This window comes from Felis catus, chromosome A3 (genome assembly GCF_018350175.1).
Source record: "Felis catus isolate Fca126 chromosome A3, F.catus_Fca126_mat1.0, whole genome shotgun sequence".
NCBI lineage: Eukaryota > Metazoa > Chordata > Mammalia > Carnivora > Felidae > Felis > Felis catus.
The window spans coordinates 103,215,754-103,243,701 of record NC_058370.1 but is presented as its reverse complement, the minus strand read 5'-3'; the positions used below and the strand labels follow the sequence as shown (position 1 = coordinate 103,243,701).

Sequence of the window (27,948 nt, the reverse complement as noted above, 5' to 3'; positions counted from 1 at the left end):
GTATTTCATTTTTAATACCATAATTTCTTGGAATCTGGGGCCACAGCTGCAGTCTAGGGTCAGCACACAATCTTAAACTGAAAAGTTCCTATGTTTTCAAAAGATACTATAAATAATCATCAATACTGCTTTTATTCTAAAAAGTATTTTATAGGGTTTTGGAAAATCCCACAAGAAATCGTAATTTATGCTATTAACAATCTAACAATATTTATTATACATACTTACTTGAGGAACATTGCTATCAACCCACTTGGAATTTGGTAAAATATCATCCCACAGAATCAGGCATCGAGCAAGTGTCTTAAAAATGTAACAGATAAAACTAATCAGAGTAGGCAAAGTTCATACATTAAGTAACAATGATAATATTAAATAATGTAAGAATCAGTTCCCAACTGATGGCAATTTTGAAAAAGACAGTACATAATATCAACCTGAGGCTAATCTCGTTAAAATAAATTGAAGATTTAAACACAGAAAAAACTAAAATTGAGTTGATTATTATCAAAGTTTAGAGGACTTTTTTTAAAAGCAAGTTTTAACTTGCTTCATTAAAGAAAAATCAGAATCTTAGCACTGTCTATAGAACTTAAAGGCTTTCATATGCTAAAAACATACATGTTTAAACACTAAAGAATCAAGGGAAAAATGTAGGCAATTATGTCAAACAGTTACAGTCATTAGTTATATTCTTAATAGTAATGCTACATCTTAATAATTAAAGAATAATTAAAGAATATAAAATAAAGCAGTAATGAAGCCCCAGACACTTACTGCTTGTTGAATAATGTAATAAGTTGAAATGTCAACTCCTAGTATTACATATCAACATGGCTGTGTTTCCTGGCACTCCTACAAGTTACATTTGGGAAATTTCAAAAGAATACTACCAATTACATACAGGATGGATTAATAGTAAAAGGTCTCCCTTGTAGAAACATCTATAGTCACAAGCTAAACTTGAGAACCCCAAAGACTCCTCATGTTAGCAGAAATAACAAACTACAAAGTACCATACCCTAAGCAAGAGAAATTCCGGTTTCACAAAGTCCAGCAAATACATGGTGTCAGGAGCTCGAAGCCAATCTGCAATAGATCTGGTGATGGTGGAGATCAGTAAGCATTACTGCTCAAGTAGAGGGCAAAATAATGGGAATCCCAAGACGGATTTCAGACCTTTCTCGCCACTCCATCCACCACCCTGTTTTCCACAGTACTTGATACCTTCTAACACAGTATTTGTTATGTATGACTGTCTGTCCCACTATGACATAAGCTTTATGAGCACATAGTTTTAGTTTTGTTTTGTTCGTATCTTCAGTACCAAGAAAGCACTGACATACATTATTCATCCAAACAGATGAGTAAGTATCTGTTTTTAGCCACTTTGTTAATTCTGCATACATTCACTTTTTCTAACAGGAGAAATTTATAGCATTGAAAATTCTCTTGAATCTTAGAATATTTTTTAACTTTATTAAAAGACTTAAAATTTAAACTATGGTTTAATGTCTCCTACCCACCTTTTCTATGTAAAATGTAAAAGAATAAATGCCAACCGTACACTTTCAAGTGTCAGCACTAATTATTGGGCTTGGAAAGGTAGATGGTGTGATTATTACAAAAGTTCTTGAAATAAACAGGAATCAGTTTTACAAATGGTAACCAAGAATAGAATAATGCTAAATTTTTCTGATTTGACCAATCCTCAAACAACATGCAAAATTAATGAAAAGGAATTTGGGCATCTTTTACTGTCACTGATATCAACTATAAAACAAAAATAAAAACTGGGAATTAAATAAAAATAAAAATAAAAACTGTCCCAAGATTATATTGTTTCTAGATAAAAATCTATGAACTTGTAGTACTGGAGAGAATTAAAATCAGGCTAATCTATACAAGGAAAATAAACTCATTAATCTACTACTGAGGTTTTACTACTGAGGTCAAAAAGGAAGCCACACTATCATGGCAAGGGGTGGAGTCAGGGAATGCGATACCTGTTATTGGTTTTTAAGTAGATCATGGCCAAAGCTAGAGTGGCACCTGGACAAGTTACATCAACATTTATGGTATCTCCTTCCTATCAAAAACAAAAAAAATATTCATGTTAAAGAGTTCTGAAATATTACAAATTCTTCTGAATATAAATTCTTCTTCCGGCCTATGCTTAAAATTAACAGATATACAAATGTTGTTAAGAAACATACTATTTGCAAATTCACTTCTTAGCTTCCAAAATTTTGATCTGTTGCTTTACTATGGACTTACTTTGATTTGATAACTTGGGGATTTATGCTTCTCCCTGTGCATTCCTGCTTGAAAGCGCCTATGACCTCCAACCATGTACTGATACAGCTGCTCAGGCACATTGAGATCAGACATACCTATCAAATTACTGCCATGCTGGAAAAGGAAATAACAAACACGTGAAAGGAAATCTTATGGAATAAGATCCATAACACATACAAATTGACAAATAAAAGAATGAACTAACTTGAAAGCAGTGTATTTTGTGGGTTTTTTTTAATTAAAATAGCGACTGCTCATAACTACTACGTAATATTCAAACAAGCTCTTAATTATTCACATTAAGAATTATAACACTTAATATATTTAATACTTTCATTTCACAAAATAAAGGCTTTATAATACAGTTAATGATACTAACAAAAGAAATTATTAGATATATAAATGAGACTTGAACTATGAGCACCTGAGTCGTTTCATTACTATGCCTATGACCTCTTTCAGCAACAATAACTATAAATTTTTTATGTTTATTTTTGACAGAGACAGAGACAGAGCATGAGCGGGGAAGGGGCAGAGAGAGAGAGGGAGACACAGAATCTGAAACAGGCTCCAGGCTCTGAGCTGTCAGCACAGAGCCCGACGCAGGGCTCGAACTCACAGACCACGAGATCACGACCTGAGCCGAAGTCGGATGCTCAACTGACTGAGCCACCCAGGCGCCCCATCAGCAACAATAACTATAATAATAAACTTACTGAACACTGTCTCTGTTCCAGGTACTATTCTGTATGTTTAACATGGATTAACTTACTTAATATAACAATTCTACCAAATAGCTACCATTTTATAGATGAGGAAAGTGAGGCACCAATATATTAAGCCCAAGGCTACATAGCTAGTAACTGGCAGGGGTGGATATAAACAAGGATATAAAACAATCCATGGAGTTGCTTAATCAACCGACAATACTGTAGTTAAATGACATAACTCACTGGTCAGGACCAAATCAAGATCCCAATTTCCAGTATGCTGCTTTTCCATTGTACCATCTGCCTCTTTAATTCACGTGTCAAATGTGAAGAATCAAAAACCTAATAGTGAACTTTCCTTATATAATTTAGTTTCAGTATAACACCGTACTAGTGGTTAAGGAACCCACATTCTAGGTGACAGTCATTTAATGAAACGTTTCTGATAATTCTACACTATGTATCATGGATGTGGTTAAAGATGGATCAAAGTGATACTACATTGCCACAAAGCAAATACTATGGTGGCAACATTCTGAGATCCCAGTGAATACCAGGGTGCCAAACGAAGGTCATGGTTTATCTCTAGCAACTACTATAGACTCTTAAAGCTCCTCATCATATACACATTTCCACAATTTTCTTTTTTTTTTTTTTTTTTTGTCTGAGGGGACTACCACTTCATCTTATGTCCTAGATTCTTGGAGATATTTTATTCCCTTAGTTCATTCATGAGCATTTACATCTAAGCCAGGGGGATAGAAACCTTAAAGCCCACTTTTCAATACAATTTCTCTCCATTTCCAAATCTAGCACTTTGAAAAATATGCAGAAAGAAAAAAGAGCTGAGAATCAGGTTAAGTCAGAGTAAGACAGAGTGGTATTCAGAGTTAAGTACTAAGATCATTTGTCTCAACATGCAGATAATTATTACTGAAGCATCTGAAGGCACAGAGAGGGCTTACCCCCAAGCAAACCATGCCCAGGGCCAAGCCAGCAGCTAAAGAGTAGGACTCTCTGTCAGTGCAGTATTCCATTTCGGGACCTGGGGGCCGTCCTGTAAAAGAAAATAACACAGTTCAAGCTGGCCTCTTAAAATTCTATCATAAGTCTTAGAATTAACTTTCTAGTAAGTTGCGTAAGAACCATGAATTCAATATAACCTCACTCAGAAAGATACATTACTACAAATGGTATCCACAATTGTCAGTTTACTACAAAATAAAGCCCAAAACGGTTCTTTTCATGTACCAATTTGAAAGCAATGACTTTCAGACACTGTGAAACATTGGGTTTTATTAAGAAAAAAAAAAAAGTTATCAAGAAGTAGAAAAAAATTCTTGAAGGGTGCTCATAAACATTTTAATTTTTAATCTCTTGCATTTTGTTTTTATTTTGCTATTTCCAATCCACTCATTAGAGGGGGTAAAAAACATGTTCAAATGATAATGATGGACAAGAAGGATGCTATGTTTTTAAGCTAAATACGGGTGGCTAAAAAACGAGGGTGGCTCAGCTGGTTGACTTAGGCTCAGGTCATGATCAAGCAGTTTGTGAGTTCGAGCCCCACATCGGGCTCTGTGCTGACAGCTCAAAGCCTGGAGTCTGCTTCAGATTCTGTGTCTCCCTCTCTCTGCCCCTCCCCTGCACATGCACGCATGCTTGCACTCTCTCAAAAATAAACATTAAAAAAAATTTCTTAATGTTTTTAAGCTAAATGTTATATTTCTAGGCGCTTATTTTGAATCTACATAATAGTGAGCCCTACTGTGCCAGAAGTTCTGTGTATGGTTCCTAAAAGTTTGGCTGGATACTAAATTTATACTTTTAGGGGCGACTGGGTGGCTCAGTGGGTTAAGCATCCAGCTCTTGATTTCCGCTCAGGTCACGATCTTGTGATTCGTCGGTTTGATCCCCACATCAGGCTCTGCACTGACAGTGTACAGCCTGCTTGGGATTCTCTCTCCCACTCTCTCTGCCCCTCACTGACTCGTGAAAGCACATGCATGCACGCTCTCTCTCTCTCAAAATAACTAAAACTTAAAAAAAAAAAAAAAAAAGGTACTGAGAGAAAAAAAAAGACCAAAGGTTACCTCATTAAATATGATCTGGAGCTCAACAATGCGCTCACCAAATAAACATGCAAATTAATAATCTGCACATTAATATCAGTCTCAGAAAATATTACTTTTTTTTTAATTAGCACGAGAATATTCTAACAAAAGCTACTATTTTTCCCTTAATTTTTATGATTTTTACTATCATTTTTACTTTGGCTCCTGCAGAGTGGAAAATGTATGCTTATGAAGACACAGCACTATTAACACCATACCTATCTCAGCCAACAGGACTTCCGCAGTGTGCCTGTGAGCTGTCCCCTGATATACAAGGCCAATGCCAACCACTGCAGCCACCTGGACATTATGAGGAACATCAAGCTCTGTGGACGTTGGGGGTAAGAGGGCAGGAATGTGAATGCTAAGAAGCCGAGTAATTGACATATCCATGGTGCCCAGTTTAGCAGCAGAAACACCAAGGAGCAGTCCAATGCTTGTCATTTCATGACCCTAAGGTAGAAAGTAGAATGAAATGTAAATCACTACCAAAACAAATATGTAGTCTTAAATACAGTACTGCCTGCCAGTACTTTCAGTAAGCAATTTTACTGACAGGCAGAGTGAGAAGTGACAATACAACAGCAAACTAAACAGACGTAGTTCTTTTCTCTCACAATGCTAGTGCCCTAATGGAGGAAAAAAGCGTTGGATTAAAATATACAAATATATTATTTAAAAGGCAGTATACTGAGAAGGCACAAAATAATATGAAGTAGTATTTTTAAAAAGCCTAATTTAGATTAGGAGGAGCTGGAGAATTATTAAGAATCTCTGAAGAAGTAAAATTTACAATAGGACCAGAAGGATTAGTACAAATTAGCCAGGAAAAGTAGTGGAAAGGGAGGAAATTAGCTTTAGAAAGTAAGAGAAAATGAGGTCAGGTGAGAGAACAACATGTAAATGGCTCTGATGTGATTCAGAAAATAAACCTTCACATTAACGGTTAGGTGACCACAAGATGCCATGACAACTCAATGAGAAACGAATAGTCTTTTCAGAAAATGGTGCTGTGACCATTGTAGACCACATGCAAAAGAATAAAGTTGGACCCCTTCCTTACATCATTCACAAAAATTAACTCTAAAATGGATCACAGAACTAAATGTAAGAGCTAAAACTATAAAACTCCTGGAAGAAAGCACAGGTATAAATGCAACAGGACCATGGGTTAGGCAATGAAATATGACACCAAAGCACAGCAATTAAAAAAATAGATGAGGTGAGCCTGGATGGCTCAGTCGGTTGGGTGTCTGACTTCAGCTCAGGTCATGATCTCATAGTGTGTGAGTTTGAGCCCTGGGTTGGGCTCTGTGCTGACAGCTCAGAGCCTGGAGCCTGCTTCGGATTCTGTGTCTCCCTCTCTCTCTGACCCTCCCCTGCTCACACACTGTCTCTCTCTCTCTCTCTCTCTCTCAAAAATAAATTTAAAAAAAATTTTTAATAAAAAAATTAGAAAGTAGATGAACTGGACTTCATTAAAATTAAAAACTTTTGTGCTTCAAGGATACCATCAGAAAGTGAAAAGTCTGCCCACAGGAGAAAATTTTTGCAAATCACTTATCTGTTAATGAACTTAAAAACTTTTGTGCTTCAAGGATACCATCAGAAAGTGAAAAGTCTGCCCACAGGAGAAAATTTTTGCAAATCACTTATCTGTTAATGAACTTAGTATCTAGAATATATAAAGAATACAACTTGGTTAAGACAACCCAATTTTAAAATAAAGGATCTGAACAGACATTTCTCCAAAGAAGATTTACAAATGGTGTATGAACACATGAAAAGATGCTCAACATCATTAGCCATCAGGGAAATGCAAACCAAAACAAGAAGATATTACTTCACACCTACTAGGATGACTACAATTAAAAAGACAGACAAGTGTTGGCAAGCATGCGGAGAAACTAGAATCCTGATGTATTGCCGGTGGGATCATAAAAAGGTACAGCCACTCTGGGAACAGTTTGGTAGTTCCTCAAATTTAAACAAACATTTACCACATGACCCAGCAATTCTACTCCTAGGAATATATCCAAGAGAAATGAAAACATACGTCCACACAAAAACATGCATGTGTTTACAGCATCACTAATCATAACAGTTAGAAAGTAGAAATAACCCAAATATCCACTAACTGATGAATGGATAAATACAGTATATCCATACAATGGAGTATCTACTGAGCAATAAACAAGAATGAAGTGCTAATACATGATACAACATGAACAAACCTTGAAAACATTATGGTAAGACAAAGAAGCCAGTCATAAAAGACCACCTATTTTATGATTCCATTTATATGAAAGGTCCAGAATCAGTAAATCCATAGAGACAGAAAGTAGACCTGTGGTTGCCAGAGGCTAGAGGGAAAAGGGAATGGAGTTACTGCTATTGGCTATGAGATTCCTTTATGGACTGATGAACATGTTCCAAAATTAACAACAGTAATGGATATACAATTCTTTGAATACACTAAAAACCACTGAATTGTAGACTTTAAATGCATGAATTTTTATGACATAAAAATGGAAGAGTTCACACCAAGAGAAAGAGTTTGGTTTGCCAAGCTCTGATGTGAAAAAATGTGGTTTACTAAGAAGCTCAAATGGCCAGTCCCTATGGTTGGAATGTGGAGAGCAAGGGGATGAGAGATACAAAGCAAAGTTGGACGAGTGGGATCACATAGGCTCCTGGAATGTGTATCAAGAGCAATGCAAAATCTTTAAAAAGTTTTGACACGGGAAGTCTTTAGAAAGATCACTCTGCCTGCTGTGAGAACAATGGATTTAGAGGAACAAAAATAAAGAGCAAACAGAACGATTAGGAGCTACTGCAGTGGCCCAGGTGAGGCACAATGCCAGGAGCTGAGAGTCTCACCTTGGTCAAGTAGTCATGGATATTGAGAGTAGCCAGCTTGGTAAGGTGCCCATTCAGACCCAGGGCCATGAGAAAGCCAGCATATTCATTGGCTAACTCAGCATGCTTAGGCTTATTATAAACAATCCAAGCTGAGTCGATCTGGGAGGCAGGGGCTATCTTCAGGCCAGCAGCCACACCATTGTGGAAGCTGGCCCAGCTTGTCATGTTGGGAGGCACATCGATGTTTCCACTGTTAAGGTCTACTGTTGTGTTCCGAGGAGGGGCCCGTCCTATTCAGGCAAACGAATTTAAAATTGAGAGAGTAATAATTCATAATCCGTAATTATTCAATTTAGATTTTTGAAAACGAGATTACCTTTTCTACATTTGAAACCCTTAACCCCATAATAGTTGGAATGATATTAGGTTACTGTGAGTACTTAAACTTTTATACATGTACGTCAAACCTGATTCAAGGTGGAAAAATACTACTTGTTTAAAATAATTCATTATCTGAAACTGGACCACTTTTTTACATCATATATAAAAACAGACTCCAAAGGATTAAAGATCTAAATGTAAGAAGTGAAACCAAAAAACTCCTAGAAGAGAACATAGGCAGTAATTTCTTTGATATCAGCCAAAGCAACATTATTCTAACTATGTCACCTAAAGCAAGGGAAACAAAAGCAAAAATAAACTAGTGGGATGACATCAAAATAAAATGCTTTGGTACAGCAAAGGAAACCATCAACAAAACAAAAAGGCAACCTACTGAATGGGAGGAGATATTTGAAAATCATATATCTGATAAGGGGTTAATATTCAACTTCTACAAGTCAACATCAAAAAAAAGTCTAATTAAAAATGGGCAGAGATTCTGAATAGACATCTTTCCAAAGAAGACATACAGATGGCTAACATATATGAGAAGACATTCAACATCACCAATCATCTGGGAAATGCAAATCAAACCCACAGTGAAATATCACTTTACACCTATCAGAATGGTTAGAATCAAAAAGACAAGAATTAACAAATGTTAACAAGGATGTGGAGAAAAAGGAACCCTTGTGCATTGTTAGTGAGAATGTAAATGTGGAAAACACTATGGAAGTTCCTCAAAAATTTAAAAACAGAAATACCATTTAATCTAGTAATTCCACTACTGGGTATTCACTACCCCTCAAAAACAAAAGCATTAATTTGAAAAGATACATTCACCCCTATGCTTACTATAGTATTATGTACAATAGCCAAAATATGAAAGCAGCCCAAGCATCCATCAACAAATGAATAAAGATGTAGCGTGGGCACACACATACACACATACACACACAAAGAGACACGCACACACGCACGCACACACAAACACACACACAGAGGAATTTTGCTCAGCCACTAAAAGGTATGAGATCGTGCCATTTACAACAACATGAATGAACTTAGAAGGTATTACGCTAAGTGAAATAAGTCAAACAGATAAAGACAAAACTATATAATCTCACTTATATGTGGAATCTAAAAAACAAAAGAAATGAATAAACAAAGAGCAGAATCAGACCTATAAATACAGAGAATAAAGTGATGATTACTAGAAAGGAGGGGAATAGGGCAATGGCCAAAATGGGTGAAGGAGAGTGGGAAGGAGATACAGGCTTCCAGTTATATAATAAGTCACAGAAATAAAAGGTGCAGCATTGGGAATATAGTCAATGGTATTATAACAACATTCTATGGTGACAGATGGTACCTATACTTGTGGTGAGGATAACATACAGTTATTGAATCACTACACTGTACACCTGAAACTAATGTAACATTATGTGTCAACTCTACCCCCCAAAAATAATAATAATTATTTTAAAAACAAAATAATTCATCATCCTTTTGCTAAAATACATGGGGCTAGAATCAGATAACTGATGCCAATTTAACTTTAATCAGATCTGATTAGGATACCTACTGCTTTGAAATTTTTCTTTCAAACAGAAAAAAGCTTATTAAAAAAAAAAAAAAATGAAGAGGCACCTGGGTGGCTTAAGGGTCCGACTCTTGATTTCAGCTCAGGTCACAATCTCATAGTTCGTGAGTTTGAGGCCCACATTGGGCTCCACGCTGACAACGCAGATCCAGCTCAGGATTGTCTCCCTCTCCCTCTGCCCCTTCACAACATGCTCACACATACACGTTCTCTTTCTCTCTCTCAAAATAAATAAATGAAAAAAAAAAAAAAGTTCTAGGGGGTCCCTGGATGGCTCAGTTGGTTAAGCATCTAACTTCGGATCAGGTCATGATCTTGCAGTTTGTGAGTCAGCCCCACATCGGGCTCTGTGCTGACAGCTGAGAGCCTCGAGTCTGTTTGTTTCGGATTCTGTGTCTCCCTTTCTTTCTCTGCCCCTCCTCCGCTCACTCTCCGTCTCTCTCAAAAATAAACAAACATTAAAAAAAAAAAACAGGTCTAAAAAATAATAAAATGGGGCGCCTGGGTGGCTCAGTCAGTTAAGAATCCATATGACTTTGGCTCAGGTCATGATCTCACAGTTCGTGAGTTTGGGCCCTGCGTCTGGCTCTGTGCTGACAGCTCAGAGCCTGGAGCCTGCTTCCGATTCTGTGTCTCCCTCTCTCTACACCTCCCCTGCTCACCCTCTGCCTCTCTCTCAAAAATAAATAAACATTAAAACAAATAAATTTAAAAAAGTGTTCATGATGCTATGCTCTCTTAGAATTCCTTGAGTCTTTTGGTTTTGATCTACACTGTGTACTGGCAAATACAAATTCTTTTTATATCTTTAATGTTCTGTATTAATTAAGTCACGCCATGGATGAATGTTTAAGTATTCCAAATATTGCACAAAATTGCACAGTCCACTACACGTTTGAAAATATGGTTTTAAAGGAGTTCTGAAGTTATGTAAAATAAATTTCAAATAGATGCATAATGTCTTAATTGGAGTTGGTATACATACACATACACACAAAGTAAAATATGTTTGTTTTACTTTGTGTACCTAAGAGCTAACTCAAATGCTGGTGCATGACAGCACCACACAGGGTGACAAGTTCATGAAGTATACTTTTACTTTCTCAAAAGGCAGAAAGATTAATAATGAAAAAACTCACTTTCTAAGACAATTCATCATATGCATAAGACAGAGTATTTACACACAAGAGAAAATGACAGGCAAAGGCTAAAACAAATTTTCTTCAATAAGAATAACAACACACAAAAGTACAAATAGGGTGTAACAGTGTGAGTTAAAGAGCTGTTTATTCTAAGAAAGTATCTTTTCCTAAATTAACTTACTATTAAAACAAGATAATAGGTTTTTTTTGGGGGGAAGAGCTTCCCAAAATGGCTAAATAAAAGTCTGGATGAATGTCAGAACATGCAAATTTGAATATACAAATTTAATTAAATGTATTCAGAAAACAAAAAAGACGATTCATGTATTTATATTTTAACACCCACCCAAGCATCACTGCCCAGATTTAATACATTTTAACATTTGCCAACCTTGCATGAGATTACTTTCTTTTTAACCCAAATTCTTTATATGAAAACCTTCAAACAGTTGAAAGACTAATAGAATGAACACCTATATACCCTGTTCTCTAAGATTCAGTAATTAGTCAAATTTTGCCATACTGCTTCATCTCTAAGAGGGAGAACAATTCAAATACTGAAGGTAATTCTGCTTGCTGTATCTCTAAATAAGATTAGGGCTCCAGAACAGATATAATAAGATGAAAATGTGTTCTTCTCTCATTTTCCATATGCTACTAAATGTGTAAGATCTCCACATATCTAAGTGGGACCCTGGATTTTATTAAATTGTGCAACTTAAAACACTGTGGAATTATATTTCCATATATTATATATATTACTGCATGTATAATATATATATTTTGTAGAGGTCTCATGAAACCACACATATTATAGTTCAGGAATTTTCAATGATAATTTCAATGTACACAACCGGCACCTTGAGAACATATTCAAACTAGCATTAGGTGAGCATGCACTATAAAACCCACTGTAACCCATAATATTGAGAAATGAACACACTTCCATCTCACAGAAATAAAGATCCACACAACCAATCAGAAAGGTAATTTAACAATATGTTATATCAAAGCCTTAAAATCTTGCTGTCCTAGGAATTCCACTTTTAAAGCAATTAAACTAAATGATTACACCCTCCTGACAACATGTTTATAATAGCAAAAAAATGGTAACTTCCAACAAAACCAGGTTGTTTACATAAACTATATTCCATTAAATAAAATACTCTGGAGCAAACAAAAAATCAAGTTGTTGATTAAAAACGTGTATACAAATACCTACCTACCTACACATATACACAATATAATTGTACACCTATGTTTGGTAGGTATGAAAGGATTCTCCCTCTACAGTAAATTTTAGAACAATTTCTAAAACAGATTCAAATTTGCTGATAATTAAGCACATATAAAATTATAAAATAGAAAAAACTGAGAACCATATATACCAAAATGTTAACACCAGTGAACCCTACCAAGTGAGACTACTGTACTTGAGCATTTACATATTCTACTTTAAGATTATTTAAAGTTCAATAACCTCACCATTATCAGTATCTTTCTAAACTTTCCCAAGTGCCTTTTTATATCATGAAATGGTTTCATTAAAAGCAAAACTTAGTAACAGGCTCCATGCTACATCCCTCAATGTTACTGTGCTTTGCTATTTGAGCTTTGACAACCACTAGAGTAGCTATTAATAATATATGAAATCACTGGGGATAGAAAGAACACTTCTTTGGTTTTAACTAAAACAATTCAACAACGCCACTAAAAATAATACTTAATCATTTTCCTTTCTTGCTGAGCACAGAATTTAACATACCAGTCAAATTCAATTTAGGAATAGGCAGTGGTTCCGTTGGAACAGGATGGTATGAAAACAAGGTAAACATTCCTCGTCCTACAGGAAGGGCCATAGTTCGCTGACACAACTGGAGCAATCTATAATTAAAATCAAAACCAACATGTGAAAAACCTTTAAGCAAAAAGAAACTGGAATGTAATCTGTAGGAAAGTATTCCAAAAGAAGAAGTGCTGGTAAAATGAAATCACATCAAAGTAAATCCAAACAAAGATGTGATCCAAACGTGGTTATTCTCATTTTAATACTCTGTTCCCCTTAGAAATTCTAAGAGAGAGATACATTTCCTTTCTTTTCATATTTGCTTTGAGTGAAAACCAGATGGGCTATAAATCAAGCCAACCCTCCCTGGACATCCACAAAGAGAAATGTAAAATTCCACTCTGATGCTAACCTGCTCAAAGGAAAATGTTGTATGTTTTGGGTTTCCTCGTTTTGTTATTTTCAGACTAACTGCATCCACTACATCTCTGGGATCCTCCTCCCATCCTTTCTGCCACCAAAGCCTGAGTAGTGCTACCTCTGTGGCCTGTACACAGGAAAGGAAAGAAACTCCCTATATTGGAAGCCAGTGGATTTCATAGTGTCTCCAGGGAAAAAATAATTAGTTTCACTTACATGATGGCCAAGATTTATAGGATTAATAGCATTATAAATCAGTTATATTCAAGGTTAAAATGGCTTCAGTGGGCTCTAGTTTGAAACTAATACACCATTCTTGTTTCTATATTAAATCCTGTTCCATGTAGCCCCTTAAAAAGAAAAATCAAACAGAAATTGTGGAAGTAGGGGCATTTATAATCAGGAAACAAACACTTAACACAAGTTATATCTGAAGACACAAAAAAATCCCTTCAGAGGCTTTTTCTCTGCAGACAAAGCTATTCATAAGCACGTTCTCTAACTGTATACACATACAGCTTTTCTAATTTTTTGGTGAGGAAAATTTGCTATCCTAAGATTCTTTAGGAACAATGCCCCACGTTAATTTAGAATCAGAAAAATTCAAGGCAATCCCATAGAATGTTTTTAGCAGAAACCTTAAATATAATCCACAAAACTGTGATAACGGAAACAATACTGTAATCCTTTCTATTTAAGATGTCACTGATTATAAGACGCATCACTATTTCATGAGGCGCTAAAAAAATATTGCCAATTAAACTATGATACCTATTGACTGAAAAACATATTCTGATTTCAGAGATATTAAAAGGTAAAAAAAAAAAAAAAACTAGCATTGTATCAATGAACTCAGTTAATAATCATGGCTAACTGCATTCAGCTTTACTACATACTGGACAGTGTTCTAACCACTACGTAGAAATAACTCACTGTACACACAGAGCGACCTTGTGATGTACGAATGCTACAATTATGCCTATTCTTATAGTTGAGGCAACAAGAAGTTAAGTAATTCATCCAAAGATACCCAGCGGATAGTGGCCAACCTAGGCTTTCACACAACTTCTCTGTCACTCAATCTCCTCTATTACCTAGGTATATATGGAGAGGAAAGTGTGAGAGGAAGATTATGACTAATTCAGATCTTCAGCACCCTGAGGCTAAGTGTGGATGGTCCTTCCCCTTAAAGCAGTACCACAGTAAGCAAAGTTAAGGAGAACCAGAAAATCATAGTGGAAAAATTACAGAGGATAGATACAAGGCAGGTTAACAGGACAGGAAAGAATTTTAAAATATAAGTGGAATTGTCCCAAGGCAACAACCCTGAAATGTCACAGAATGGGTACTACTGAGTCTTACAATTACCAACAGAAATAATGTATGTTAGAGAATGGCAGCAGAGAAGTTTCAGAGAGTATTACTGATCAGATCAGAAAAAAAAACTTACTGGTATAAGTTTAAACTACACTAGAAACTTTATATTAAGCAAAATGGTCTTAGAGTCACCTTTTCTAAATAGCACATAGCTATATTTCGAGAGGAGGGTCACTTATGTCATCAGATACTCTTACGTTTCAAATTTACTTTGAAAAAATGTTATGGTTTACCAAGTTTGAACAAAAACTTAAAATACATGGTACTTTTAACTCCAAAGTATCTTTTTAGGGTTTTAAAGCACAAAAAAACATTGACAAGAGGGGCGTCTGGGTGGTTTAGTACATTAAGTGTCTGACTCCTGATCTCAGCTCAGGTCATGATTTCATGATTCGTGGGATTGAGCCCCGCGTCATGCTCTGCTCTGACAGTGCGACCCCTGCTTGGGATTCTCTCTCTGCCTCTCCCCCATGTGCGCACTTTCTCTCTCTCTCTCTCAAAATAAATACATAAACGTTAAAAAAAAAAAAAAAAAAAACACCGACAAGAGATAATGACATGTTTCCTTTACCTGTTTTCTTTTTCCTCAATAAACTCATGGTCACTGAGTTCTGGATACTGTACTACATTGACACGGACAGGATGCGCACTTTGAAGAAGTCTTCGCACGTCCTGCACCCTTAAATCTTCACTCCATATTAATGACATAACTTCCTGATTCATGTCATTCATGCCATCATCTTCCTCCTCAGTTTCTGTTCCTGAAGGAACATCTGATGAGAGCACCTGAGTAACAGACTTGGTTGTAATAATTTAAAAACCAACCACCATGCACTCACTGAACACAAAGATATATAGGATGACGTACTATGACTCTATCAGTACAGAGAACAAAGCTGGTTTGGGTACCCAGTGTATACTGGGACTTAGATCTAGAAGTCTTTTTTAAAAGTACAATCATATTGCTCAGTTGGGAAAATTCTTTATTGAGCTAAGGGAAAAAACATTAGATTTAGGACAATAGTCAGCTGACTCCATTAGAGAAACATTCTAAATAAATAATGAAAATATAACTATATCCTAAATGTTCTAAAAAGGAAACAAACTACTAGAAACCCACTCACTATTACTGAAGAACCCAGGCTAACTTAAATAATATCTTTGATTAATATAAGCAGAAGAAAACAACCTGGAAGGGTATATACCAAAGACTGGAGGAAGTTAACAGTACTTTCTTACTTTAGTACTTTAAAATGGATCATAATTGATTTTCACTTTTTTATAAGGATGTTTCTTAATTGGATTTCTTAATCAGACTGCAGCAAAACAAGCAAGAAGAGTTAATCCCTTGATTATCATTCTTTCTCAGAAGCTCAGCATGTGCTTTCATATGAGCCTTCCCCATCCAAATAATTCAATCACACTTCAACCTAGATATGAATAGCATGAAATCTTCTCATTTTCTCTCAAGGATTTTATACTCCTTTAACAAAAAATTAATTCCATTTAAAATGCTAATGTTTTATGACATTTAATGTGGACGCAACATTAGCTGGAAAAAAAATAATAGATATGATTAACCAATCCTTCTTACTTAGTTCATAAATATTCATTATGGTTCCTATGGAATATCTAATTTTGAAAAAAACTATATTCTAATGGATGAGTTTGCTATATAGACCCAAATAGCCAATGCACTGAAAATAGAAGAGTTATAAAAGGTAGTCTCAAATAACTGAACAAATTGAATTTAGACAGAATTACTTAAAATCACACCTAAATACAAATCAAAGATTATCAATATCATTTGGTTTTAGTGCTAATGATGTTAAACTGCTCTCATAATAGTAACAAAACAAGTCTAAATACTAAAATTTATCTTGGTAAAGAAAAGGATCATCATATTATTAGCAAATAAAAAAAAAATGGTTTTCTGTTTAGAACAAGACAAATAGTAATTCAACTAAGATCTGTTATACAAGTATAGATAAAAAGCAAGATATGCTGGGCCAACGCTGCTGGAGCTGGGATCCATGGCAACAGCTTCTGTCACAGACCCAGCAGGCAAATTGTGATACAGACTGGGAAGGTCTGAAGAAGCATTAATAGCCTAAGACCTAATGTGGATTATAAATAGTTACATTTTGATTAATATGTTCAAAAGCTAGTAAGTGATGAGGCAAATGTGTGCTATTCTCTTAGGAATATAAACAAAGTTGAAGAGTCACCTGGAGTGGAAAAACCATCCCAGAATCCTCTCTGATCCTCAGGGTAATGCAATACTACCATTTTTTTTTTTTTTAATTTTTTTTTTTTCAACATTTATTTATTTTTGGGACAGAGAGAGACAGAGCATGAACGGGGGAGGGGCAGAGAGAGAGGGAGACACAGAATCGGAAACAGGCTCCAGGCTCTGAGCCATCAGCCCAGAGCCTGACACGGGACTCGAACTCACGGACCGCAAGATCGTGACCTGGCTGAAGTCGGACGCTTAACTGACTGCACCACCCAGGCGCCCCCTACCATTTTTTTTTTTAAGCTAAATAGAGTTCTAAAAGAAGTACTAGAAATTCCATTTTTAAGTTTTAAAAGAGACTGATTTTAAAAGAGATCATTAGAGAGTAATGATGTATTTGATTTTCTATTGGTAGTCTTCTCAGAACCCATTCTTTATAAAAGCAGACTGGGGGGGTGGGTGCCTGGGTGGCTCAGCTGGTTAAGCATCCAACTCGGTTTTGGCTCAGGTCATGATCTCACAGTTAAGTTGGTGAGTTTGAGCCCCACGTTGGGATCCACAGTAACAGCACGGAGCCTGCTTAGGATTCTTTGTCTCTCCCGCTCTCTCTGCTCCTCCCCCATGTGCGGGCACACGTGCGCACACTTTCTCTCTAAAAATAAATAAATAAACTTTTAAAAAACGAAGTAAAAGCGTAGGAATGCAAAATGGTGCTGCCACTCTGGAAAATAGTATGGCGGTTCCTCAAAAAATTAAAAATAGAACTACCCTATGACCCAGCAAATGAACTAACCAGGTTTTTATCCAAGGGATACAGGTATGCTGTTTCAAAGGGGTACATGCACCCCAATGTTTACAGCAGCGCTATCAACAATAGCCAAATTATGGAAAGAGCCCAATGTCCACTGACAGATGAATGGATAAAGAAGATGTGATACACACACACACACACACACACACACACACACACACACACACAAATGGAGTATTACATGGCAATCAAAAAGAATGAAATCTTGCCATTTGCAACTACGTGGATGGAACTAGAGGGTATTATGCTAAGCGAAATTAGAGAAAGACAAATGTCATATGACTTCACTCATATGAGGACTTTAAGACACAGAATAGATGAACGTAAGGGAAGGGAAGCAAAAATAATATTGAAACAGGGAGGGGGACAAAATATAAGAGACTCTTAAATATGGAGAACAAAGAGGGTTGCTGAAGGGGTTGTGGGAGGGGGGATGGGCTAAATGGAGAAGGGCCATTAAGGAATCTACTCCTGAAATCACTGTTGCACCATATGCTGACTTGGATGTAAGTTAAAAAATAATTAAAAATAATAATAGTAATAATAATAATAATAATAAAAAGAGTAAAAGCAGATTGGAAGACTGACAAAGGACAGAATTTCAGGAGGGATAATCTAAGACATCTTCTAAACAACTTTAGTGTCTCTTATCCCAGCTCCCAAAGAACTTTTTCCTGCGGCTTCAGTTTTATGTGATTAAACAGATGTATTTACATCTATTTCAAAGGTTAAAATCGAGAAATTCACATCAAAAAAAGTAGGAAAGAGAAAATAGTTACATATTCAAAATGAGGCTATTAACTACAAAAGTAGTTACTTACCAATTTCACTACCAACAAGTAGAGAAAGAGTCATGGTACTGGATGTACACACTCAGCACTTGTCCTAACTCAAAAGCAAAGTCTAGGCAAAACAGAGCTTTCACAAAATCTCTGTTCCCATGTCAATTCATACATAAGAGTATCTGCCCAATTATAAACCCCATGGCATAAAACATAAAAGACAAACTGATATATACACTTGGAAAAAGACTTAAGAGAAAAATGAAGATTTCTACTTCGATTTTGAGACTAAACCTGAACTTTGAACTTTCAGTGTTAATACTCACAGATTTCCCTTTGGGCAAGTTTCCTTCGCAGGCCTGTTTGGACAGATCCTGCCGTCCGATCAGGAGACAGACAGCTTCTGGCCAGTCTGAAGCAGGCTGTTCACGACAGTGGTAAATTGCATCTCTGATGGGAAGAGCAATTCCAAAGGGAAGAGTTTCCAAGTCTCTTAAAGTGAAACCTTGTGATGAAAGGAAAGGAGAACATTTTTCATTCAGACCTGCTATTGTCCCAATTATCCTGTCTGAAATTAATCAATATCTATCCTGACAAATAAAAAGAGAAATCTATTTCATTCACCTTACTACCAGACTAATGTCTTAATATCAGGGATTAGTATAAAAGGTCTTTTTAAAAGAACTAAAAACCTTCAGAAAAAGAGAAACAACCCAACAGGAAAGACAGGAAGGACAAAAAGACATTGCCCAAAAAAGAAACACAAATGGTCAATAAACATATGAAACGATGGTTTATTTCCTGAGTGATCAGGAAAGTTCAAATTAAAAACTACTAAATATATAATTTCATTCACTTGACAGACAAATATTAAAGTAAATCAACACCAAGTGTTGGCAACTATGTAGAAAAATAGTAATTCCCATCCACAGTTGGTAGTGGTACAATCACTTTGGAAAACACACAGCATGTACACATAGGTCCACCCCTTATGGTCCATTAACAGCCATACAGAAATTTGTGTACATGTGCACCAGGACACAAGTATTAACATACTGATTAGCAACGCTATTCACTATGACAAAAAAAGGGTAGGGAGGAAACAGCCCAACTGCTATCATCAATAGAATAAACTGGAATATATTAAAACCATAGAGTATAGAGTAGTGAAAATGAATGATCTACTGCTACATGAGTTAATACGGATGAATTGAGTGAAAAAAATAATTTATATCTACATTCATTTATATGAAGTTCAAAGACCTACAACACTAAGCAACAGATAAAGATGATAAAACTATGGGGGTGCCTGGGTGGCTCAGTTGGTTAATGATCCAACTTCGGCTCAGGTCATGATCTCACAGTTTGTGAATTCGAGCCCCATATCCGGCTCTGTGCTGACGGCTCAGAGCCTAGAGCCTGCTTCAGATTCTGTGTCTCCCTCTCTCTCTGCCCTTCCCCTGCTCATGCTCTATCTCTCCCTCTCTCTTAAAAATAAATACACATTAAAAAAAAAAAAAAGATGACAAAACTATGAAAGTAATGAGGGAACGGGGCGCCTGGTGGCTCAGTTAAGCGAACAACTGGCTTGGGTCATGATCTCACGGTTCATGGGTTCGAGCCCCACATCAGGCTTGTGCTGACAGCTCAGGGCCTGGGGCCTGCTTCAGTTGCTGTGTCTCCCTCTCTCTCTGCCCCTCCCTTGCTCGCTCGCTCTCTCTCTCTCTCTCTCTCTCTCTCTCTGAAAAATAAGCATTTAAAAAAAGAAAAAAGAAAAAAGAAAAAAGAATGAGGGAAGGTAATAAAAAACCTTGGTAGGGCCGTGGTTACCTGCAGCAGTAGGCTGTGTGAGAGGAAGATATCACACGGAATGGACATGCAAGGGCCTTCTAGTACGCTAGCAATGTTCTACTTATAATGGTAGGTGACCTCTAAACATACACATTTTATGCATTCTTTTATATTATACCATACTTCATATTTAAAATTTTCAAGACCTTAGGCAAATTAAAATTTATTTTTCCTATAACGAATTTCTCAATTTTATACTATTATATATTATTTATTAATATTGGAAGTTGATTAATTATTGAGGTAAAAATGTTCCCTTCTACGAGAATAACACTTTTATTAAATATCATATGATATACAAATGGACCGAACTAACTCATCTAATATTTTTCAGCACAGGTATCTTATCTGTAATACTATACAATAATATTGTAATTTTCATGAGAGCATATTTAAAACAACAGTGAAAAACTAAGTCGTTTAGAATACTCTTTAAATAAGAACTGAGACATCCTGTAATATTCATTACACCATTATTTTATAACAGACTATACTATAACATTGTCATTTTTTATATCTTCATATTCATAATTTAAAATTTTTAGTTCTTTATTTTCAAAAAACAAAAAAAAGGTCTTTAGTATTTTACTCCATTTAAATCCTAAGAGCACTGGCTTTGAGAAAAGAGAACAGGGAACTCCTTTCCTCCCTTTCCCTCTTTCCAGCTATATCCTCATCTTGGAGCCTAAACCACTAGCCTATATTCTTCAAAAGCACACCCTGAAGTGTTTGTACAATTACTTTACAATTAGCCAGAAATACTTTCTGATATCTGAGTATTACAACGGCTTCAAGTCTGTACATGTAGTGATTACAGTTCTCCATTCTAAGGCCAGTCCACATAGCTACAGCTTTAACTGGCCTAAGGTGAAGCAAATAAACATTTCTGACCCATCAAGAGATAAAAGCTGGTATACTAGGTATTATAATACGGAAGGTATGACATGGTCAGGGAAAGGAAGTGAGGCTTGAAGTGCCATAACACTGGTCCTGCAGGATCCTTTCACAGAACGAGAGTCCCTCTCTTCTCCTGCTTCCCAGTTCTAGCTCGCTGTGAAGAAGCACGGCCTACTGAACAAGGAGGTGTCCAGGGAAAGCAGGGGGTTCTCACCAGTATCTCAAAGACACATAAAAAGTAACAAAGACTACCTTACCTACATCGGTCATCCAGACGACTAATCGTTCAGCTAGACTAGAAACTGATGTAGAATGCCTGAAACTAAACCTGTAAGAGAATAAAACACAAAAATATTAAAAAGAATAGTAAGATGCAATAATGTTTTACATTAATATAAAAGCATTATCTGAATAAAAATCACCTGTTTTCTTCTTGTTCTGCTTGTGACTTCTGGGGGACTAAAAGGCAATGAAAAGGAAATTTTATTTTGATAGTTATCCTGATAAAGAGAACATATAACAGAAGACACTTGGAAATGAAAATTCAAACAACTCCTAAAAAAAAAAGTAAGCAGTCCTCTGGCAGGCTGGAAAGTATAATAATTTCGCTGAGGCCAAAATAGTCCTTTTTTGATAGCCATCTGCACACCAGGAATCTGTGTTCTCACCAGAAAATGACCGCGCTGGCACTCTGATCTTGGGTTTCATTACCTCCAGAACTGTGAGAAATAGTTTGTTGTTTAAGCCACTTAATTTATGGTACATTTAGTACAGAGTCTCACACCTACTAAAACAGAACCTGAATAGAGAAACTTATAAAAATAACTGACTTAAACTCAATTATGTCAATAATTTCATTAAATGCAAATTAATACTCTGTGGTAGGCCAAATAATAGTCCTCAGAGATGTCTATGCCTGGTTCCTGGAATCTTTGAATATGTTACCGTACTTTGCAAAGGGGATACTGAAGACAGTAAGATTAAGATTATGGGCAAAAAATAAAATTAAAATAAAATAAAACAAAACAAAACAAAACAAAATAAAATAAAATAAAATAAAATAAAATAAAATAAAATAAAATAAAATAAAATAAAATAAAATAAGTCCTTTTTACATACATTGAAAAAATGTAAAATTTGTTAGATCTGAAGTACTCCTGGTCTCTGAAAATTAGCTATAAACCACAGACAAGAACAGTGCAAAAGGCCACCACTAAAATGAGGCAAGACATGGCCTCTAGAACACTTAGGAAATCTTTAATTTTTTAATCTCAATTCTGATATTAACATTTGTAAAACTGTGTTTTGGGGGAAAAAAATTCATTTTGGGAAGTCTAACATTACACTGACTTACCTATAGCTATCCTGGATAAATACTGTGAAGATTCATCAGAAACAGAGCTCTCATTACCAAGTATGTAGAGTGCAATACTCTGCATAAGGAGAAAATTTACATTATTTTTCAAACGAATGACGTATAATTACACAGAGGAAAATTCATCTATTTTAGGTGTACAGCTTTGAGTGTTGACAACATACAATAATACAATCACTACTACAATCATGATGTGGAACACTTCTATCACACCAAAAAGCTCCCTGCACCCTTTGTAATCAATCTACTCCTCCTACACCCAGCACAGGAAACAACTCCTGTTTTCTTTCCCTATGGTTTTGCCTATTCAACAATATCACATAAATGGAATCTTAGATTATATAAGCTTCTGTGTCCTACTTCTTCAACTTAGCATCCCTCTGAGATTCACTCACATTACTGCGTGCGTCTGTAGTTGGTTTCTTTTTATTGCTAAGTAGTATTCCATTACACAGATGTATCAAACTTTCTCCATTCATAAACTGACAAACACTTGGGTTGTTTCTGGTTAGGTGAACCCTAACCCACACCCTTCACTTTGGCCTTCAAAGTTCTCATTTGAATATCTGCTACCACCAATATCTGCACCTGCACTAAGCTTTTTTTCCTTTTCAAAGAAAGCAGCACGATTCCATTAAAATTCTACTATAACACAGGAGAATCTTAAAAACCCTATATTCTAAATCAATACAAGCACTGCAAATGACATAGTCCTGAACCTAACTGACATCATATCTCACAAAGAAAAGTTGTAATACAAGTACCTACAAGTTGACTAACATAATTTAAGCTGGAGGCTGACCAACTTGGTATATTGTTATTTCTCTGGCTCCCCTTTGTGGCTAGCTACACATCAAGTCTCCCCCCATCCAGCAGAGTTGGACAGTACCAACATATTTGGTGGTTTCACTTAAATGTTTCCACATAAGCATCAAGGATGTAAAAGTTCTGGAATTAGCCTGCTCTTAATATTTTAGAAGTTTTTTTTTTCACGTATGTATTTTGAGAGGAGGGGGAGGTGAGAGAGAGAGAGGGAGAGAATCCCAAATAGGCCATGCTGTCAGCATGGACTCCAATGTGGAGCTCGATCTTATGAACCGTGAGATCATGAGCTGAGCTGAAATCAAGAGTCAGACGCTTTATGTATTGAACCACCCTGGCGACCCTAAACCTGCTCTTAATATTTTATAAATATATTTAATGCCACTGAATTAATTGTACACTTAAGAATAGTTAAAATATTATAAATACACATAAATACATATATAAATATGTTATGTATATTTGACTACCATTTTTTTTTAAAAAAGCAGAATTACTCTCCTGCATGTCTGTTTCAGAGTCATGGGGGCTCTGAACCCTTTCTCAACATGAAGAAAAGCAGGATGTGGAATAAAAGAAAAGAGGAGGAGGGTACATAGACATTTATAGTGCAGTGATATCTGTGGAGGAAACAAAAGCCTGAAATTCTCCAATAAGCCTGGGAAGGCCCCGTCTCTGGAAAGGTCCACAAAGGACCCAGGCTGCTCCAGCGAGAAGGGGATGGGAACGTGAAGGAACTCACCTTTACCAAAGTCCTTTGTTTGTATCTGAAGGTTTGAACTCAGACATGAACTAACTGAATAAGGGATGCTGGATGGGAGGTGGGCAGGGGAATGAGTTAAATGGGTGATGGGTATTAAGGAGGGCACTTGTTATGATGAGCACTAGGTGTTGTATGTAAGGGTTAAATCATTGAATTCTACTCCTGAAACCAGTATTATACTGTATGTTAACTAGAATTTAAATAAAAACTTGAAACATACATACATGCATATAATAAAAACAATTCTGAAAAAGAAGAATAATGAAAAGAGGAATCACACAAAGCAATTTTAAGACTTACTATACAGCTACGGTAACCAAGACAGTGTGGACAGCAACACAGATCAACAAACTACAACAGACAGCCCAGAAACAGACCCACAAAAATGCGGCAAACTAATTTTTGATAAAAGTGCTAAAGCAATACAGAAAGGATAGTCTTCTCAACAAATGGTGTTAAAAATAACTGGACATCCAAATGGAATAAAAACCTCAACCTAAATCTCACATCTTATTAAAAAAAAAAAATTATCAGAATGGATTCTAGATCTAAGTGTAAAGCATAAAACTATAAAACTTCTGGGAGAAACTAATTGTGAACTGAAGTTAAACAATGAAATCTTAGACACCAAAAGTACTATCCATAAAAGAAAAACTGGGCAAACTGGATGCAACAAAATTAAACATTTTGTTCTGCAAAAGAAACATTAAGAAAATGATGAGACAAGACAGCTGCAAACCAGACAACATTTACAATCCATATAGCTGACAAAACCTCCCATCTAGAACTCTCAAAACATCATTAGCCATCAGGGAAATACAAATTAAAACTACAATGAGATACTCCTACACATCTGTCAGAATGGCAAAAATTAAAAATCATGACCGGGGTGCCTGGGCAGCTCAGTCAGTTAAGCATCCAACTCTGGATTTCAACTCAGGTCATGATCTCATCATTCGTGAGTTCGAGCCCCACATCAGCATCTGCACCAACAGTGTGGAGCCTGTTTGGGATTCCCTTTCTCTCTCTCTTTGCCCCTTCCCTGTTCGCATGCATGCTCATGCTCACGATTTCTCAAAAAAAATGCACAAACTCAAAAAAAAAAATAAATAAAATAAATAAAAATCATGACCATACCAATCACTGACATGTAGAGAAAATGAAACCCTCACAACTGATGGTGAGAATGGAAAATGGTACGGCTGCTCTGAAAACTACTATATGATCATTAATCTCACCCCTGGATATCTATCCTTAAGAAATGAAAATTTATGTTCACGCTAAAACCTAGACATGAATGTTTACTGGAGCTGTATTTATAACTGCCAAAGACTGGAACCAACTCAAATATCTTCAACGGGTGAATGGGTAACCCATGTGAAACATTCACACAATGGACTAGTACTTAGCAATTAAATGCAATGAACTGCTGACACTGGCAACACCTTGGATGAATCTCAAAAGCATGTGGGAATTTTGCAGGGTGATGAAACTATTCTGTGTCCTAATTATGGTGGTGATTACATGAATCTATACATTTGCTGAAGTTCACAGAAATGTATACAAAATGAAAAAGTTAAATTTTTTGTGTAATTTTAAAAATTAAGTTCAAAAAAAAAATAAACAAGTTAGGCAATACATACCAAGACTACAAGTCTACTTCTTTCACAGATTCCGGGGAGGTAAGGATAGGGCGGCATTCCTTCACCCTTCAGACAAGAACTCACCCACTGATAAATGCTTGGTGGCTCAGAAGTAAAAAAAGATGGATGATGCATAAATCCTGTTTGACCTTTAGAATTAAACAAATGTTTATAAAGACACAAGACTACATGAAGACAATACCATTTTATTCTACAGGGAAACTGATCAACAGAATCTATCATTTGGAAACAATCAGAATAACGTTTTCCCATATTCTCCAAAATGCTTCATGTTTTCTGCCACAGTAAATAACGGACTATATTATAATATGTAGAATCTAAATGACTATTTTATCCCATCCCGCATTGAAATTTAGCAAATCCTTGTACTCAAGACATATACAGAATCTAACTAAAATTTTCTGCCCTAATCCTTATGGTGAGAAAACAAGAGATACCGAGGAGTCCACTCTAACAAGTGGGCCCCAATCTTGAGTCTCTATAACTCAAGGTTTAGGATAAAAGAGCAGTAATGGAAATGTTCTATACTTACACTATCCAATATGGCAGCCACTAGTCTGACGTAGCTACTGAAATGTGGCTAGTGCAACTGAGGAACTGAGTTTTCAGTATGAATTAATTTAAATAACATGGTTGGTGGCTACTAATTAGACAGATCTAGGGCAAAGCCTCCTTAGCACTTAGGGATGGGTAAAATTTTTCCCACACACGAAAATTAATGTTATCTCTTACTACCAGTCAGAGATCAAACAGTACAAACTGAAACCTACTTAGTGGAAAGATACCACCTCTGACTTAAGAGACTAATGGTAAAAAATATATCTTTGGCTATTCCCCCAGAAAGATACAAGCAAAGTCACTCACTGTTTAGAAAAACTTTAATGGCACAAACACTTACCTTGATCAATTGTGCACACTTGTCCAGTAGTTCTGACAAGTGTTGGGTAATCTCTATAGTAATGATCTACATAAGGCTCCAATTTTAAATCCCTAAAATAATAACACCATATAAAAAAGAAATCACAAGAAAGGTATTAAAGTATTTTCCCCCATAGAGTTAGGATTCACCAGTTCAACCTTTCAGTTTAAAAACTTATGACAAAGAAGATCATCAAATCTAGAGTCTTTTTATTCTATTTCTGGACCTGAAAGTGCCCAGTATGATATATGCAACCCAAACTCCTTTTGCTAGATACATTTTATGGGGGTATAACTAGTTTCTCCTCTATTATTCATTAGTTTTGTAATCTTCGGCAAGTTATCTCTATGAACCTCAGTATTTTCTTCTAGAAAGTAGGGAAATTCCCACTCAGAAGTTTTAAAGATCAAATAATATATATATGTAAAAAACACCTTTTATAAAATGTAAGACACTATAAAACATTATTTCAGAAAGTCATGATTATGGTTTGGAAATCATTTCATTACAAAAAGAATTTCCCATGACAGTAATGATTTGTCATAAGAGAAAGCGACCATCAATTAAAACTGCCACATCTCAGAAAACAATCTCGGAATCTTGAGGAAGATCAGAGAAATTAGAAAATGTACTATAATCTTAACTCAGAGGTTGACATTTCAATTAAAATTCAACTTTCTATAGCACCAAGGGCTACAAAGGCTGAAACAACACCTAAATGTGACCTTTAGAATCCAGTGCCAAAAACAATCTTATCATGGATACACTACAAGAGTCTCAAAGACAGGGATGATGACAGACTGAGACAACAAAAACACAGCAAAAAGAGCCCACACCAGCAAACAACATTCATGTTCTTAGAGACAATTCTGGACAAGTTTCCTTATCAAATCATAACACCTACAATTTACATATGTTAACTGCGATCGTATTAACTGTATCTCCAATTTGATTGTCGGTATTATTACAAAACAGCCAGGTGTTATTATAGAACTTCCACCACAGTGTAGCCAGTCATCTTGTCAAAACGAAGAGCTGAGCACATCACATCTGCTGTTTAACATAACTTTTGTGACCTCCCACTAATCTTAGGACAAAGACGAGGAACCCCATTAACAGCCCACAAGGTTTTTTC

At 36.0% G+C, this 27,948-nt stretch overlaps 1 protein-coding gene across 5 annotated transcripts in view; it reads right to left on the bottom strand.

Moving 5' to 3' along the window:
• Positions 1-27,948, bottom strand: part of ANAPC1 (anaphase promoting complex subunit 1) — a 96,172-nt gene that overhangs the window by 31,483 nt on the left and 36,741 nt on the right. For all 5 annotated transcript variants that reach the window (XM_045054572.1, XM_003984262.6, XM_045054574.1 and 2 more), the window contains 15 exons: positions 26,793-26,884; positions 25,874-26,022; positions 22,625-22,703; positions 21,693-21,729; positions 21,528-21,598; positions 18,849-19,027; positions 15,265-15,479; positions 12,876-12,994; positions 8,003-8,274; positions 5,341-5,575; positions 3,974-4,065; positions 2,278-2,412; positions 2,007-2,089; positions 1,022-1,100; positions 229-303 (listed from right to left, as the gene is read on the bottom strand). In XM_045054572.1, the coding sequence (XP_044910507.1) occupies positions 229-303; positions 1,022-1,100; positions 2,007-2,089; positions 2,278-2,412; positions 3,974-4,065; positions 5,341-5,575; positions 8,003-8,274; positions 12,876-12,994; positions 15,265-15,479; positions 18,849-19,027; positions 21,528-21,598; positions 21,693-21,729; positions 22,625-22,703; positions 25,874-26,022; positions 26,793-26,884 (1,912 nt within the window). The remainder of the gene's footprint in view (positions 1-228; positions 304-1,021; positions 1,101-2,006; positions 2,090-2,277; positions 2,413-3,973; positions 4,066-5,340; positions 5,576-8,002; positions 8,275-12,875; positions 12,995-15,264; positions 15,480-18,848; positions 19,028-21,527; positions 21,599-21,692; positions 21,730-22,624; positions 22,704-25,873; positions 26,023-26,792; positions 26,885-27,948) is intronic.